Here is a 17,180-nt window from a genome sequence, read left to right as displayed (position 1 = left end):
ATTTCATGGGGCAAATACACCACTTCTGCTTTAACCCAGCTTCCCTTAGAGCCAGTGCCAAGCAATGAGGTCAGGGAAGCCCTGTCTCTCAAGATAAAACTCAACAGCCACTGTGGAAAATAGTGTGGAAGTTCCTCAAAAAACTAAAAATAGAACTACCATATGATCCAGCAATTCCACTCCTGGATATATATCCGAAGAAAACAAAAACACTAATTTGAAAAGATACATGCACTCCAATGTTCATAGCAGCATTATTTACAATGGCCAAGAAACAACCTAAGTATTCATCAACAGATGAATGGATAAGAAGATGTGGTATACGTACAACAGAATCCTATCAGTCATAAAAAAGAATGAAAGTTTGCCATTTACAACAATGTGGATGGATCGACCTGGAGGGTATATTATAGTTAGTGAAATAAGTCAAACAGAGAAAGACAAATACTGTATGTTATCACTTATATGTGGAATCTAAAAGATAAAAAAAACTAGTGAGTATAACACAAAAGAAACAGACTCACAGATACAGAGAACAAACGAGTGGTTACCAGTGGGGAGAGGGAAGGGGAGAAGGGCAAGAGATAGGCGTAGGGGATTAAGAGGTACAAGCTTCTATGCGTAAGGTAAATAAGCTACAAGGATACATTGTACAACACAGGGAATACAGCCAATATACTATAATAACTATAAATGGAGTATAATCCATAAAAATTTTGAATCATTATGTTGTACACCTGCAATTAATATAATATTGTAAATCAACTATACCTCAATTAAAAAAAAAGATAAAACTCAGATGCATCAGTGAGTGAGGTCTGGGACCACCCTCATCCTCTTCCTTATGGCCTTCCCATCTCTTCCCTCCCTTGGCCCCTGCCACCATTCCAGGTGGCCTGCTGCTCCAACAATGGACAGGCTGTTATGCTGAAGCACTATTTCTGCTTACAAATCTCCCATAATATCTTTCAAGCCAAGAGGTTGGAGCGGCTTTAAATGAGTGTGGGCCATACTGTGCCTGAGGGCAACAACAACTCCCTTGGGACAAAGTTTGGTCTAAGTTAAGTTAAGCTAAGTTCGCCCTATCTGATCCCATTCCACTCTGCTTAATCACAGTGACAGGCTGCTCGGGAGGGTGCAGCATGCTACTTGCTGAGCCCACTTGGATTAGGCCTATAAATGGCTGGAGAGCCACAGAATCTTCAGAATTTCCATGTAGGAGGGGCTCAGGTAGGGAAATCTTGTTAGAAGGGGGTGGAACTTAAAGTTGCATTTGCCTAGGAGTTACACGGCCTAGAAAACGTCATTATACAAATCAAAAATGGGGGGGCAGGAGGGTCACACATGATGCCAGCTTCCCTCCCCTGCCTCCTGGCTTCCTCTTGACACTGCTAGAGACGAAGGAAGCAAGGCACAAACAGCACGGACAGATCCTCTTGCACGTGACACTACTTTTCCTCAAGAAAACATTTTCTCTAAGGTCCCCCTAGATTACCCAGTAACATCTCCATCATTGTCTCAAGTGATTGGTATAGGAAACAACATTCTACCAGCAAGTTGGCTGAGAGCGCCCTAGAAACTTTCTGCCTGAACAGAGAATCATTTGAAGCTGGACCTGACAGCTCCTTGTTATATGTGCAGATTATGTTTATGCAGGACTCCAAGTTCATGGAAAGAATGTTCATTTGACTTAAAAAAAATGTAGAGTAGCCCCCGCTCACCGCAACTTGAGAAAGCCCGCATGCAGCAACAAAGACCCAATGCAGCCAAAAATAAATAAATAAATTTTTTAAAAAGCTTTAAAAAATGTAAATAAATAAAAGTATTTCCTCACACTAAAATTGGAGGGCAGGATGGGAAATATTCCTCTCAAGCCATAGAGTAAACTGCTAAGAAATGATCCTGATATTAAACCAAAAGGCTAATTTTTCTGATTCAGATGACAAAACTGAGAAGCAAGCTCAGAAAGGGAGAATGAAGGCACCTGAGGCTAAATGACAGCCCTACTGAAGCTGTGCAGGTCCCAGGGCACCAGTTTCCCCCAGCAGGCCACAGAACCTGCTTTGTGCCTAGTAGGAAACACCAGTTTTTTCAGTTAGTCTTATGTGTTCATATGTAACAAGCTTCTTCTATAGATATGTAAGCACCTTAGTCTTCATTTTATAGTCTATGTTTTTAAGTATCTTGCATTATAAGTAATCTTCATAAGTACTTAAAAATCTAAACTGTGTAACAAGTTACAGGATGATGTATTACAAAGTAAAATTTATTTTTAAAAGGATTTACTGGGACTTTCCTGGTGGCGCAGTGGTTAAGAATCCACCTGCCAATGCAGGGAACATGGGTTCGAGCCCTGGTCCGGGAAGATCCCACATGCTGCGGAGCAACTAAGGCCATGCGCCGCAACTGCTGAGCCTGCACTCTGGTGACATCGAGCCACAAGTGCTGAGCCCGCGTGCCACAACTGCTGGAGCCTGCATGCCTGGAGACCGTGCTCTGCAACAGGAGAGGCCGCCACAGTGAGAGGCCCGAGCACCGCAACGTGGAGTGGCCCCTGCTCTCTGCAACTAGAGAAAGCCTGTGAGCAGCAACGAAGACCCAACACAGCCAAAAATAAATAAATAAATTTATTAAGGAAAAAAAAGAGATTTACTTCATGTAGCATAATCCCTAGAGCATTTTAAATTGTTAACCTGAATTACAAATTCAGTATCTACATTATAGAAACCAATTTCAATTTTATCACAAACTTATATACAGCTTTTGAAAAACTTATGTAATATAAGTCTAAAATAAACTATCATTAAGTAGAAGAAGGAGGAAAGAAAAAAATGACTTTTTAAAAATGAGAATATCGGAATTTATTTCTGATTTATTTCTTTAATAAAAGAAGATTAGATTTTAAAAGATGCTAATAAGACAATCTTTTAAAAAGCCAAGGTAAATGACCTATAAAGCAATAATTAATCACAATTAATAAAAATATTTTAACATTTAAGAATGAATTTCTGGACACAGAAACTGAAGGTATTAGGAAGTTATACTTTATTTCTTGAACCCTGGTTTTGAAAAATTATTCAGCATTTTTTTTCAAGAAACACAAGTACAAACTATGAATAATGGTGGGAGTTCAAATCAATGAAGTGCCACAACATAATTAACCTTCATTTCACAGATGGGAAGATGGGCAGAAATGGAGTAGAGAAGTGAGTCAGTAGTAGTTACTCAACTAAATGAAAGCAATCTAATGCCCTAACACCCAGGATCACAGATGTTAGAATTGCCACGGATCTTAGATGTCAGGGGTCCAGCCCTTTTTTATACCGTTGATCAGTATGCATATATCTCATAAATTGATGATTTTGGAGGACACATGCTGGCAGTTCTTAATCTTTCTAAGGTCAGAAGGATGTGATGAAAGAACCTAAATCAAGAATCGGTGCACAAGCTATCACCTGTGCAAGTTCATGTCTGCTTCATTTCTAGCTCATCCTGCATATCCACATCCTTGCTGAACTTACTGGAAATTTCCTCACTGGATTCCACTATGGTGGTGCCACCTGAGTTCTCATAGTGTTTCCTTTTCCTTTTCCTTCTAGTTTCAGGGAAATAAATTGTGCATTGGTTTTCCAAGGATTGGCTGAGCTGAATCACATGAACATGTGTTCTATTTCAGATGTGTTTGAAATTGGGCTTAATGCCTTCTGACATTTCTCTAGGGACTTCTAGGTTTCTTTTTTTTTTGCACACTTCTTGAGACTCGGTGTTCTGCTAACTCTCAGGTTCCTTTCCTGCACTCAGATTGTTGGCTTCAGTTACACTGAGGACAGATTAGCACGTTCAAAAACTCTCTCCTTGGAATTGATCTGCGTTTGAAAAACGTGGGGCTTGAAGTCACCTGAAAGAGTACTTTTCATTCTCATCCTTGTATATTTTATCTACCTCAGTGGAAAACATTTTTTCTTTTTATCTTTCAAGGTGACCCAAAAGCATACAAAACTGGGTCTCCAAGAAGTATAGATGTGTCCTCTAATGAACTACCCAAACTCTCGTTTTTCTCTTTCTGACTTACTTCACTTTGTACAACAGACTCTAGGTCCATCCACCTCACTACAAATAACTCAATTTTGTTTCTTTTTATGGCTGAGTAATATTCCATTGTATATATGTGCCACATCTTCTTTATCCATTCATCTGTCGATGGACACTTAGGTTGCTTCCATGTCCTGGCTATTGTAAACAGAGCTGCAATGAACATTGTGGTACATGACTCTTATTGAATTATGGTTTTCTCAGGGTACATACCCAGTGGAGGGATAGTCTGTCATACAGAGTGAAGTAAGTCAGAAAGAGAAAAACAGATACCGTATGCTAACGCATATATATGGAATCTAAAAAACCGGTACTGATGGACCTAGTGGCAGGGCAGGAATAAAGATGCAGACGTAGAGAACAGACTTGAGGACACAGTGGGGAAGGGGAAGCTGGGATGAAGTGAGAGACTAGCATTGACATACATACACTACCAAATGTAAAATAGATGGCTAGTGGGAAGCTGCTGCATAGCACAGGGAGATCAGCTTGATGCTTTGTGATCACCTAGAGGGATGGGATAGAGAGAGTGGGAGGGAGACGCAAGAGGGGATATATGTATACATATAGCTGATGCACTTTGTTGTACAGCAGAAACTAACACAACATTGTAAAGCAATTATACTCCAATAAAGATGTGGGAAAAAAAGTAAAAACATCAGGACTATGTAGTCATTAAAAAGAATGAGCTCTAAGTGTTCTAAGATTTGATGTTCATGAGTGGAAAAGCAAGTTGCAACAGTAAGTGATTCCATTTAAAATCTTTACACATATTTGCCTGTAAAAGGCATGGAGTGACACACACAGTGGCTGACTAAATAGTGGGATTGTGGTGTGTAGAGAGGGTGAGGAAGGGGATTTACCCTTTCTTTAAAAAATCATTTCTGGGGGCTCCCCTGGTGGTGCAGTGGTTGAGAGTCCGCCTGCCGACGCAGGGGACACGGGTTCGTGCCCCGCTCCGGGAAGATCCCACATGCCGCGGGGCGGTTGGGCCTGCGCGTCCGGAGCCTGTGCTCTGCAACGGGAGAGGCCACGGCCGTGAGGGACCCGCGTAGCACCAAAAAAAAAAAAATCATTTCTGAATTGTCTGGGTTTTTCACGGAGTGTGTAGTTAAATTAAATTCTTAAATATTAATTAGCAGACATCATACATGTTCACCAAGAATCCTTATCAATCTTTACTGCATTTGGAGACTGTTACATTCTTGGTTTGACTGGGTCCATGCAGAGTTCAATTCCTTCACCAGACATTCCTTGAATATCAGGTTCTTTGCTGGGTACCAGGCTACCAAGATGATTAATACCTGGTCCATGACAGAATGGAAATATGCCCCAGAATGCAGATAAGAGGAACAGCGAATTTGGTAAAAATTGACACTGTCATCACTAGGAATACATCAGCTCCCTCGCTTGATTCGTAACTGGCCTTCTGTAGCCTTCATCTTTCGGCAGCGCAATTGGCAGACGTCATCCTCTCATTGTTAAAAGTCAAATTTAGGATTAAGACTCCACTTAATACCGCTGAGCTCGAGGTGTCCTTGGGGAAGGAGAAGTCCCCTGACTATACCCACTCTGGTACCCAGAATAGATTTTGCAGCTGCACACAGATCCTGTCTTGTCTGTTGTCTCTGCTGAGTAATGTAGATTCTGGGACAGCAAAGGGGCAGCTGGTGACTTTGAACCAAATTTTACCTTTCAACTGAATCCAGGGAAATAATTTGCAACAAAGAGCAGACGATGCAAAGTGCTATGTTGAACGCTAGATTGTGCTTTATTTTTTCCTCCCAACTTTACGTTTCCATGCACCAAAATGTTGATGCTACAAATATTGGATACCACGCTTACCTGACAGGCTTCTTCCATCCCACCTGGGCGCGGGGTCTCAGAGCGAGCGCGCGAACCGCGGTTGGAGCCCGTCTCTCGCGGCCGGAGCGGGCTCGGCCGGCCGCGAATTCCCCTACTGGCCCCGGTGCCTGAGCCTTTCCGCCGCCTGGGCTCCCGCAGTCAGCTCCCGCCGCGCACGCGCACTCTCCCTCTGGCGGCCTCGGCGCCTCCGGTCTTCGGCACGGCTGCGACTGGACTGCTCCAACGGGCGGGGCGGGGCGAGAGCTCGAGGCCACGTGACCGACGCCAACATGGCGGCGCCCAGCGGCGTCCACCTGTTCGTCCGGAGAGGTAAGCACCTGGAGGACAGTTCCGCGGGGCTTCTCACTGTCGCTCACTGGCTACGCAGTCGGGTTCAAAGGAATACACGTCCGCGATCAGACATCTCGGCGCACACGAATGTGCTTTCAGTTCTGCGGACAGACGCAGACACACGATGACACATTGCCACAGGAACATACCCACAAGTGTTCATTTGTCACTTGTCTAGATCACGTCACTGCGTGGCATCTATTTGCAGTCCCTCCTTGAGATTTATGGGACATTGTCTGAGGTTTTCTTCTCCCACGTCAGTTGTGTGTTTGCTGTAGCAAACTCTTTTATTCCTGAGGCGGAGCAATGAACCTACAGTAACTGAAATGCGCCTCGACCCCCAGTTGCCGCAGAGAAAGCAACTTGTATCCGTTGGCATGATTCAACACGTCTTTTGGGGAACTTGCAAAATGTGATTATTCTCTTCCATTGACTTAAAGTTAAGAAGAGGAGAAATTTTGTCTGGCTAGCTTTCAGTAGGTGTTACTCTTGTGTGAGTGGTGAGATTTTAGTAAATGTGCAAATACTTTTGCAGGTGAATCTTTGTTGGATTTGAACCGGTTTCTGAATCTTTGTTGGAAAGAACTAGGAAGTTGTTTCAAGGATGGGGGAAGAAGGAAATTAAAATATTTTCAAGGACTATTTAGGTTTCAGGCATGTAGGAACAACAGTCCTATGAGGCAAATATTATTTTCACAGTAAATGGCTACCGTTTATTAAGTGCTTTTGAAGTACATGATACTGTGTTAAGCACCTAACATATGCTAGCTACCTTTTAAAACCCAGTGAGTTAGGCATTATTCTCTGCTGATGAGAAAAGTGAGACAAAGAGGTTAAGTAATAAGACTAAGATTGCACAGATTGTAAGAGGCAAAATGGGCATTTGAACATGGCACCGATTTCTTTTCTTTTCTTTTTTTTTTAAGTGCTCATTCCTCTGCCCTGCATGGCATGGTCTCTTCACAGAAATCAGTGTGCAAAGTTCAGATGAGACAGGACAAGTATGATGAACATGTGTGAGAAGTAAAAAGGAAGATGTTTTTAGAGAGGAAGGAGGTTGGTAGGCAGATAGACCTCAGTCTTTCGGTGTAAAATAGTGTTAGTGGAGATGACTAAGGAGCCACAGGAAGATATGAGGTGAGAGATGTGTAAAGGGAAGGTGATGCAGGCAGTATTTTGGACTGGTTGGAAGGGAGAGTGAAGGCCAGTGTGAGAGTACAGCCTTGTGAAAAGAGCACCCATTTACATCTCTTAAGATCTGGGTTCCAATCCAAACTCTGTTTACTAATCAAGTTACTTTTTTTCTGTTTCCTCTTTTGACAAGAAATAATGGCGTTTAGACTTCTTTTTTGTGCACTGCAGGTAATGGTGAAGAGGATCTGGGCAGATAGTCAAGGTAGAGGAGGAGCCAAAACACACACACACACACACACACACGTGTTATATACACACACATATATGTATGCATATGTATATAATCTCTTTGCAGAGTATAGAAATAACATATTCATCTTTTTTTTTTTTTTGCGGTACGCGGGCCTCTCGCTGCTGCGGCCTCTCCCGTTGCGGAGCACAGGCTCCGGACGCGCAGGCTCAGCGGCTATGGCTCACGGGCCCAGCCACTCCGCGGCATGTGGGATCTTCCCGGAGCGGGGCACGAACCTGTGTCCCCTGCATCGGCAGGCGGACTCTCAACCACTGCGCCACCAGGGAAGCTCCATATTCATCTTTTTTGTGACTTATGATTTTGACAAATGGTGGTTCAGACAGTCTTGGAAAAAGCTATTACAGAAATAGCTATAGTAACCCATCCCACTATACCCCACAAGAGGGTTATCTTCTGACTAGAAGAGGGGGATCTTCTGATTAGAAGAGGGAGGGAAAATATGTCATCAGGAAGACATTTAGTGATAGGGAAAGGCCCCTTTATGGGTTATTCATAATTACTTTTATTATGCATTGCAGACAGGTTGTCCTGTACCACCTGCTCTCCACCCCCCAGGGTTGAAAATGAAGGGTAAATTTATGAAGGGTACTCTCTTTTCTCTCTTCCTCCTTTTCACCCTTTTAGATTGATGTAAATTAATCCACTATAAGTCTTTATGTGCCAGGATTTATCGTCAGCATCTATGTGCACCTTTCCCTCTTGGAAAATGGGAAGAAGAGATTTTTTTTTTTTTTTTGGCTGCGTTGGGTCTTCGTTGCTGTGTGTGAGCTTTCTCTAGTTGTGGTGAGCGGGGGCTACTCTTCGTTGTGGTGCGCAGGCTCCTCATTGCAGTGGCTTCTCTTGTTGTGGAGCACGGGCTCTAGGCGCGCGTGCTTCAGTAGTTGTGGCACGCAGGCTCAGTAGTTGTGGCTCGCAGGCTCTAGAGCACAGGGTCTGTAGTTGTGGCGCACAGGCTTAGTTGCTCTGTGGCATGTGGGATCTTTCCGGACCAGGGATCGAACCCATGTCCCCTGCATTGGCAGGCAGATTCTTAACCACTGTGCCACCAGGGAAGTGCCAGAGGAGATTATTTAACCTCTTAAGAAGGGCATAAGGTTTCTCTCATGACTCTCCAGCTTATTGTAGCTTTAATCACAGTACACCCTCTATATAGTAGTTACCTACTTCCTCTCTCCATCCCCACTCCTAACTAGATTGTTAATTCTTGTTGAGCAGGAACCATGTCTTATCTATATGTGTATCTTAATAAGCACAGTACCTGGCTGAAGAGCTTACTGAATTGAGAGGCTGTTAAGACTTGTTCTCTTCTGAGGAATTCCCTGGCGGTCCAGTGGTTAGGACTGGGTGCTTTCACTGCCGAGGGCATGGGTTCAGTCCCTGGTCAGGGAATTAAGATCCCGCTTAAGATCCCGCAAGCCCTGCAGCTTGGCCAAATTTGTTCTCTTCTATCATGGGATGAAGGTACTCCTGGTATTAGCACTGACACTAAATCCCTGATCACGGTGCAAAATCCCTACCCTGTGGCCCCAGGAGCTCTGTCCTTGCTTAATCTCTCACTCCCAGTTCCCACTTTATTAGAATCTTTGTTCCAGCTCTTGAAGCTGGCACGTAAGATCCTTTGCCCAGTGAGTATGGGAAGGAATGGTGAAGGCAAAGAAGGGAACATATTTTCTCTTTTACACTCTTGTTCCTTTTTTGAGCCAGTCTCTCCTGGCTTGCCTCCTGTTTCTCTGATTTTCCCAGACTTCCACTAGGCTCTTCTTCTACTTCTAGATTTTTAAATATTAGTGTTCCCCAGGATTCTGTTCTAAGCCCTCATCCCTGTTTCCTCTCTTGGTTGTCAGCAATCAAATTTACCTACCTCAATGACTGTCAAATCTATACAGTTTTTAAAAATCAACAGAGTATCCCCTGGAACGGAACACCAGGTCTGAATGCCAGCTCTCTGTTAGGTATCTTTTCCTAGATGTCTCACAGGCCCTTTAAGCTCAACAAGTCCAAAATGGAAATGAATATTTTCCTGCACATCTGCTTCTCCGCATATATACTCTGTCTCCAGTAATGGCATCGCCATCCAGGCAGTACCTAAGTGTAAGTATTTAAGGGCTTTTGGTCCCCACCACTGCCTTCAGTGTCTGTGTCCAGTGAGTCAGTAAATCCCATTTCTTGGATGCCTCCAGTTTTCTGCATGGTCTGGGTATAATTCTTTACCATGCCTTGTAACTGGTCTCCACCTCAGTCCACCTTCTTCCCCACAACCAGCTGTCTTTCTAAAATTCAGATCTGATTATGATGCTTCCCTACTAAAAAAACCTCTGGGGACTCTTCATTACTGGGATAGTCTGAATCCCTCAGCATCGAAGGATAGCACCATCTCAGTCTGGCCTCAGTTTACCTTTTCAGCCTTAGGTCCTGCCAGTTTCCTAACCTCATATCTCTGCTAAGGTTCGCCATTGTGTACCTCCTTAATTGCTTTGCCTGCAATGTCTTTTTTCACCCAGCAAACCATTCATCCTTCAAGGCCACACTTAAATGCCATCTCTCCTTTGAAGCTGTATTTGCCTCTGCCCAGGCTAAACTAACCCAGTCTGCTTACATAGCACTCAGGGCATGCCTTTATCACAACGCTTATTACCCTGTATCAGAGTATGCACACTTATCTGAAAAGTATTTGTTTACACCTCCATCTCCCTTGCTAGAATGGGAGCTTCTTAGAGACAAGAATCTTATCTTCTTCATCTCTGTCTTCCCAAAACCTGGCATACAATGTGTATACATAGTAAGTACTCAGTTTCATAACCAAATGAAAGACCTTTCAGACTGCAACCTCCTGTAGGAACATTTGTTCACAAAAGTTATATGGTAGGCCTAAAGAATAATTTATCTCAAAATGTCAGTTTTTGTCATATGACCAGCCTAGTTAGTGACTTTGTTCCCTGCCCCCACCCCCTTTTATAGTCCATCTCCCTCCAAGATTAATTTAAGGCAGTGTTACTTCTGTATACCTTTTTGGGCAACTGTGAGAATTCCAGGTAATGTGAATTGTGAGTCAGACTTACTGGAGATAATTAGAAAAAAGAGGTTGGGAGGGGGAAGGGAAGAAATCTAAAAGAGAAATGCTTAAGGCTTAAGCAGTGTAGTCATGGGAGAGATGAAGGAAGCTGATGGAAGTAAACCCTTGGACCTAATCACTATCCTGCTGTCCTTCCACAATCCATGTGGAGGGAACTGATGCCAGTGAGAGGAGAGGGGGCAGATTGTGGGCAAGTCCAGCAGAAAGTCTAAGAAAGGCACAGTTGGTGGGTGTGTGAAATAGTTTGGCTTTTCCAGAGGGCTGTGTGGCAATGTGTATCAAGGTGTAAGGTATACATACTTTTTACCTAACAATTCTGCTTTTAGGAATTTATCCTGCGAGAACAATAAGATGAGTGTACAAAGTTGGATAAATAAGAATGTTACTTTATAATGATGGTAACTGGGAAATATTCACCATAATCTGAAATGTCCATTGGTAAGAGAATGACTAAATAAATTATAGTTTATCCATGCAATGGCGTGCTGTGCAGCCATTAAAAAGATGATGTAGATATACTGTAGACTTAAAAAGTCATGGACATGCATAGAGGAGAAAAGGCTGGTATAGAACAGTAAATCCCACTTACATAAAGTTTGTATCTTTGTTTCCTTATATGTATACATGCCCAAAGAAATATCTAGCATGATACTCACCCAAGTGTTCATAGCTCTTATTTCCAGATGGTGAGATTGTACTGATTTTTACTTTCTTTATAATTGATGTGTTTGAATTTTATACATTGAGAAGATAGCATTTTTATTTTCCAAACCTTTTTTTTTTAAACTGTATAAAAGAAAAAACCAACCAAGCAAATACAAAAGATATCAAATGTTTGAATGGGACCAGACCCAAGGGAAAAATTTCTTTTACTGTGCATATTCTCTGCAACAAAGCAAAATGTCTATGTAATTTATAATATAGGAAAGGAACACCTTTAAGATTTCCATGATCAAGGAATGGTAACTGGAAATTACTTATATATACTCATTACTGTAATTTGAGATGCATATAATGCTACTAATATTTTATTATTCTTGTCTTTTTTTAACAAATGTACAAATTTTTACAAGTGCTTTTGTTCATTTGTGACTCTAAGGCCATAGATTCTTCCACTAAGAATTTTCTTATGATAGTGGTTTTTCAAAAATTTAACCTCCAGGTAGGGGAGGGGCTATATTACATAATAAATTAGGTACTTTAAACTTTTGTCAACTGACCTGAGATCCTTACTGTTTTGTATAGCTTCAGTAGGAAAATGTATCCTCAGTTTCATCAAACCAACTTAGAAATCATCTTTTGGGATGCAGGCCATGGATGATTTGGAAAATATCAATACTATTAATAAGGAGCTTCCTGTGACTTAAATTCTATTCATGTTGATAGCTGAGAATGGAGGTGGATTTTTGCTTTATGATTTTTTTTAACAAGTACCTTAATACAAATACAAATAAACTCTGTTATGATATGGCTTGTTACTACATAAATTAAAGCATACTTAACAATCAAATCATGACCCTGAATTCCCTAAAGTCAGACTTGTCCCTCAAGCCATGTGTGCTCTTATGTTTTCCCTCTGCTTGAAATAGCTTTCTGTAACGCATAGTTCCTGTCTCCCATTGAAATTACGAACTTTAATACACACATTGAGGCACGTAGACCCTCAATGATAAATGCTGTGCAGTCATTAACCAAAAAAAAAAAAAAAAAAAGGTGTTGACCTCTATTTGTTGATGTGGAATGATATTCACAACATATATTATTTGGAAAATGCAAGTTATAGAGCAATTTAATATAATCTTATTTTGTGAAATCAAATATTGATATATCCATGTGTGTCAAAGCGTAGAACATACAGAGAGAGAGAGAAAGATAGAGAGAATGGCATTCACCTACATAAATATTCACAGTTTTTATGAAATGTTCACTTTCCCCAAGCATTGGGAATCTTTGAAAATGCAGAGTGGATGCTATGTATCTTTGGGAATTTGGCAAGATGGGAGGAGAATAAGATATATGCAAAGCTTCATTTGAACATTATCTTGTTTTTCAGTTAAAACGGTTTTTTCTTGTAGAGATTGGATTTTCTTTTTTAGCTTTTGAATGTGCAGAATTTCAAGCATACAGAAAAGTGGAGAGAGCAGTACATACCCATCACCTAGTTACAATAGTCATCAATTTATGGCAGCTCTTGTTTCATCTTTACCCCCAGCCACTTCCCCTCCCCAAGCTGGATTATTTTGAAGCACATCTCAGATGCATAATTTCATCTGTAGATTTTTCATTATGTATCTCCAAAAGCCAGGAGCCTTTAAAATTTTCTTCATATATTGCACTTATCAGTTCTAGAATTTACATTTGGTTCTTTTCTTACAGTTTCCATTTCTGTGTTGAGGTTTCCCAGCTGTTTACTCACGTCCATCTTTTCCTTTAAGTACTTGTACGTACATATTTATAACAGCTGTTTTAAAGTGCTTATCTGTTAATCTGTCATCTGGGTGATCTCAGGGTCTTTTTCTGTTTTATTGACTTTTTTTTCTTGACTGTGGATCACATTTTTCTGTGCTTCATATATGTAATTGTATCTTCTTCCCAAGTGGATAATACCTTGTGGAGATTATGCTGTTTCGCCAGGCGTGGTTTTCTTCCTTGGTGGATCTGTTTGTTTTGCTCTTAGTACTAGAGTGTGGCTCTTACTCTAGTGCAGAGTTCAGCAAACTTTTTCTATAAAGGGCCAGATAGTAAATATCTTAAACTTCTGTGGGCCCTATCGTCTCTACTGCAGCCACTCAAGTCTGCTAATATAGTGCAAAGGCAGCATAGACAGTATATAAACAAATGAGCATAGCTATATTCCAATAAAATTTTATTTATAAGAAAGACAGTGAGGCGGGTTTGGCTCACAGGTCTTAATTTGCCCACCTTTGCTCTGCATGTGCGTGGTTCTTATTCCACTGAGAGCCCACTTATTCAGTTCTTATTCCACTGAATGCCTGTGGGGCTCAGTGAGGTCCGTCTACTCGGGTTGGGCTAAGACTTCAACTTCTCCAAGCCCTGCAACCTCTGGAATCTCTATTCAGCTCTCAGCCTTGCACCAGCCGCTGTCTGTTAGGCCTTGTGCCTCTCTGTTTCCCAGAACCCTCAGTACTGCACAAATTCCAGCTGCTTCAGCAGCCAGCCCTCTGCTCTCTGCCTCCCTAAGTAAACAGTGAGGGGCTGTGCTTGGCTTGGGCTCCATCTCCCAAGGCCACATTTGGGGCGGTTTCCCCAGGCAGAACACTGGAGCCAATCTGGGCTCACCTTGTGTACTTATTTACCCTCAAGTTTCACTGTCCTACATTGTTCAGCAGCCAATGCCAAAAAATAGCTCCTTCACGTTTTGTCGAGTTGTCTAGTCATTTAAGGCAGGAAGGAATTCTAGCACCAGTTATGCCAACATGGCTAGAAGAGGATGTCAGGTTTTTTTTTTTATTCAGTAAGTTTATTTTCCCAGGTTTTTTTTCTTGAAATTTATTTGTTGAAGCAACTGACTCGGCATGGAGCTTTCGACATTCTGGATTTTGCTGACTGTATTTCCAGTGGAGTCATTTAAAATGTTCCTCTATTAACTGGCAGTTAGACCCAAGGCCTGACTTGATTTACGTTACACTTTTTATTGTTGTTGTTGTTTTGGGCAAGAATACTTCCTAGAGTATTGCTTTATGTGATGTTATTGATCATTACTTGGCTCCATTAGCTCATTAAGACTTTGCAAAATGGTAATATTTTAATTCAGTCATTCCTTCTGCGTTTATTAGCTAGAAGATATCTACAGAAAAAAACTTTCTCGTCAAGTATTTGATTACCCTGATAGACCTCATCCTGAAAAGTTAAATGTTTGATTTTTTTCTCTGTATTTACCAGATTTTAAAATAACAAGTTTATCCTCCAAAAGTGACCAATGAGTTGTGTTTAGAACTGTGTGGATTTATGTTTAATTGGGTATCTACTTCCTTAATTTTCTGAAAGTATATGAAAGGATCACTCAATGTGGAAATGTAATCCTAAAGCAAGATTGAAAGATTATAGAAAGAAGAGCAAAAGCAATCGACAGAAATAGCATTTAAAAAAATGAATTTAGGGAATTCTTACTATAACAATGTTAAAGCAGGAGGTTATAGAGTAAGAAAGGATTGAACATCCTGCAGTGTTTGTTGCAAGTTGAGTGCCATGGTGTTAGTCCTTCACATTGCAGCAAGAGGTTCAGTTTTGTATCTAGTGAAACATCAGATCTTGTGCTTAGAATAATATGCTTCTTAATATCTAGAGAGTGATTATATATCAGAAAAAGCAACTGGTAAAGATCTGATTTTGGATCCTGTCTCTACAACTTATTATCACATGAATTTAAAAAGTAACGTAATTTTCCACTCAACTTTTCTGTGAACCTAAAGCTGCTCTAAAAACTATGTCTATTAAAAAAAACAACTTAACCTTTCTGAATTTCACTTTCTTCACCTGTTTTCAAAAAAAGAAAGGGTCTAAAATTATCTAAGTTAAATGAAAATTAAGAAATTAAGTGGGAGAACCTGTGAAAGTATCTAGCACAAGAAATGTCCCTTCCCTTTTAACAGATGTTCTCCATTGGTTGAAGCAATTACAAGGAAGCCCAGATTCGGGGAAGGGGATATAGAGTCCCTCTTGATGGGATACGTGTCAATGAATCGAGAATATCTAAGGCTGTTTCTTGAATACAATGGGAAGGAAGAAGATGGACTCCTCAAATACATGCAAAATTTTGTCTATATGGACACTTTCCTGAAGGAAAATATGCGTGACTTTCATTAATTTCTCGAAGTAAGATGATTTGAAAAAACAATAGCATCTCCCTTAGAATATCAATATTCTTTGATACCCCTCCCACTGAGAAGTGGGGTCTCACTTAGTTGCTCCACGGCACATGGGATCTTCCGGACCAGAGCTTGAACCTGTGTCCCCTCCCCTTGAGTCTAGACTGTCTTGTGACTACTTCAACCAAAAGAGAATTGGGGAGGTGATGCTGTGTGACTTTCAAGGCTGTCATAAAAGGAGATGCAGCTTCTGCTTTGTTCACTAGAACAGTCGTGCTGGCAGCTTCAGCTGCCTTGTAAGAAACCCAACTACCCTGGGGCTGCTGTGTTGTGAGGAAGCCAAGCCACTTGAAGAGGTTCTTTGAAAGTTATCCAGTCAGGAGACCTAATCTTTGAGTCATCCCATTGCAGGCACCAGACATGTGAATGAGCCTTCAGATGGTTCCAGCCCACAGCCCTAGAGTCATCCCCAGCCAAGTCTTCTTCTTTACTCAGGGCCTCAGATATCATGCAGCCTCAGACATTCATTTCCAAATTCCCGACCCAAAGAATCCATGAGCATAATAAAATTATTAGTTCTGTTAAAACACTGTTAACTTTTGGGTAACTCGTTACAAAGCAGTATTAACTAGAACACTATGTAATATCTAAGAGCCAGCAGCAATTAATTTTCAGTGGAAAACCTAAAGGACAACTTATAGGTAGTACATGCAGGCAGGCAGTCACAAAATATCTCCCACAAAACTTGGAGTCACCACACACAACAAGTGTGGCTTATCACCAGATATTTATTTATTTATTTAAAAAATTTTGTTCAGACTTCCCTGGTGGTGCAGTGGTTAAGAATCCGCCTGCCAATGCAGGGGACACAGGTTCGAGCCCTGGTCCGGGAAGATCCCACATGCCGCGGAGCAACTAAGCCCATGAGTCACAGCTGTTGATCCTGTGGTTTAGAGCCCGCAAGTCACAACTACTGAGCCTGCATGCCACAACTACTGAACCCGTGTGCCTAGAGCCCGTGCTCCTCAACAAGAGAAGCCACTGCAATGAGAAGCCTGCGCACCACAACAAAGAGTAGCCCTCACTGACCGCAACTAGAGAAAGCCCGTGTGCAGCAACGAAGACCCAACACAGCCAAAAATAAATAAATTAATTAATTAATTTAAAAAATATATATTTTTTTGGCTGCCCACGCTGCTTTTGGGATCTTAGTTCCCTGACCAGGGATTGAACCTGCACCTCAGCAGTGAAAGCATGGAGTCCTACCCACTGGACCGCCAGGGAATTCCCTATCACCAGATATTTATAGTCTAGATGAAGTTTATTAATCGGGAGTCATTTTTACCATAAGTGATATTACTCAGTATCATGGCTGACTTTCCACATTTGCCAGGTTTCCAAAGAGAACAGAGCTAGAAAGTTAACCCAAGGTCAAATGTGTCAATAGAGAACTATCCACTGAGAAAAGCAAAGTAAGAATATTAATATTAGACAGAATAGAATTTAAGGCAAAAAGCATCAAAGAGGACAAAGAGGTTCATGG

At 41.5% G+C, this 17,180-nt stretch overlaps 1 protein-coding gene across 2 annotated transcripts in view; it reads left to right on the top strand.

Annotated features, from left to right (window-relative positions):
* Window positions 1-6,204: 6,204 nt before the first annotated feature.
* METAP1D (methionyl aminopeptidase type 1D, mitochondrial) overlaps window positions 6,205-17,180 on the top strand; it is a 79,616-nt gene continuing 68,640 nt past the window's right edge. The window contains exon 1 of one of the 2 annotated variants that reach the window (XM_032637700.1): window positions 6,205-6,267. Coding sequence is in view for 1 of the 2 variants with exons in the window: in XM_032637697.1 (XP_032493588.1) it covers window positions 6,228-6,267 (40 nt within the window). In the remaining variant the exon portion in view is untranslated. The remainder of the gene's footprint in view (window positions 6,268-17,180) is intronic. The other variant, XM_032637697.1, reaches the window with a different exon arrangement.

The sequence above is a fragment of the Phocoena sinus genome, chromosome 7, assembly GCF_008692025.1.
Source record: "Phocoena sinus isolate mPhoSin1 chromosome 7, mPhoSin1.pri, whole genome shotgun sequence".
Lineage (NCBI taxonomy): Eukaryota > Metazoa > Chordata > Mammalia > Artiodactyla > Phocoenidae > Phocoena > Phocoena sinus.
Note: the sequence above shows the minus strand (reverse complement) of the source record. Positions and strands in the feature narration are given on the sequence as shown.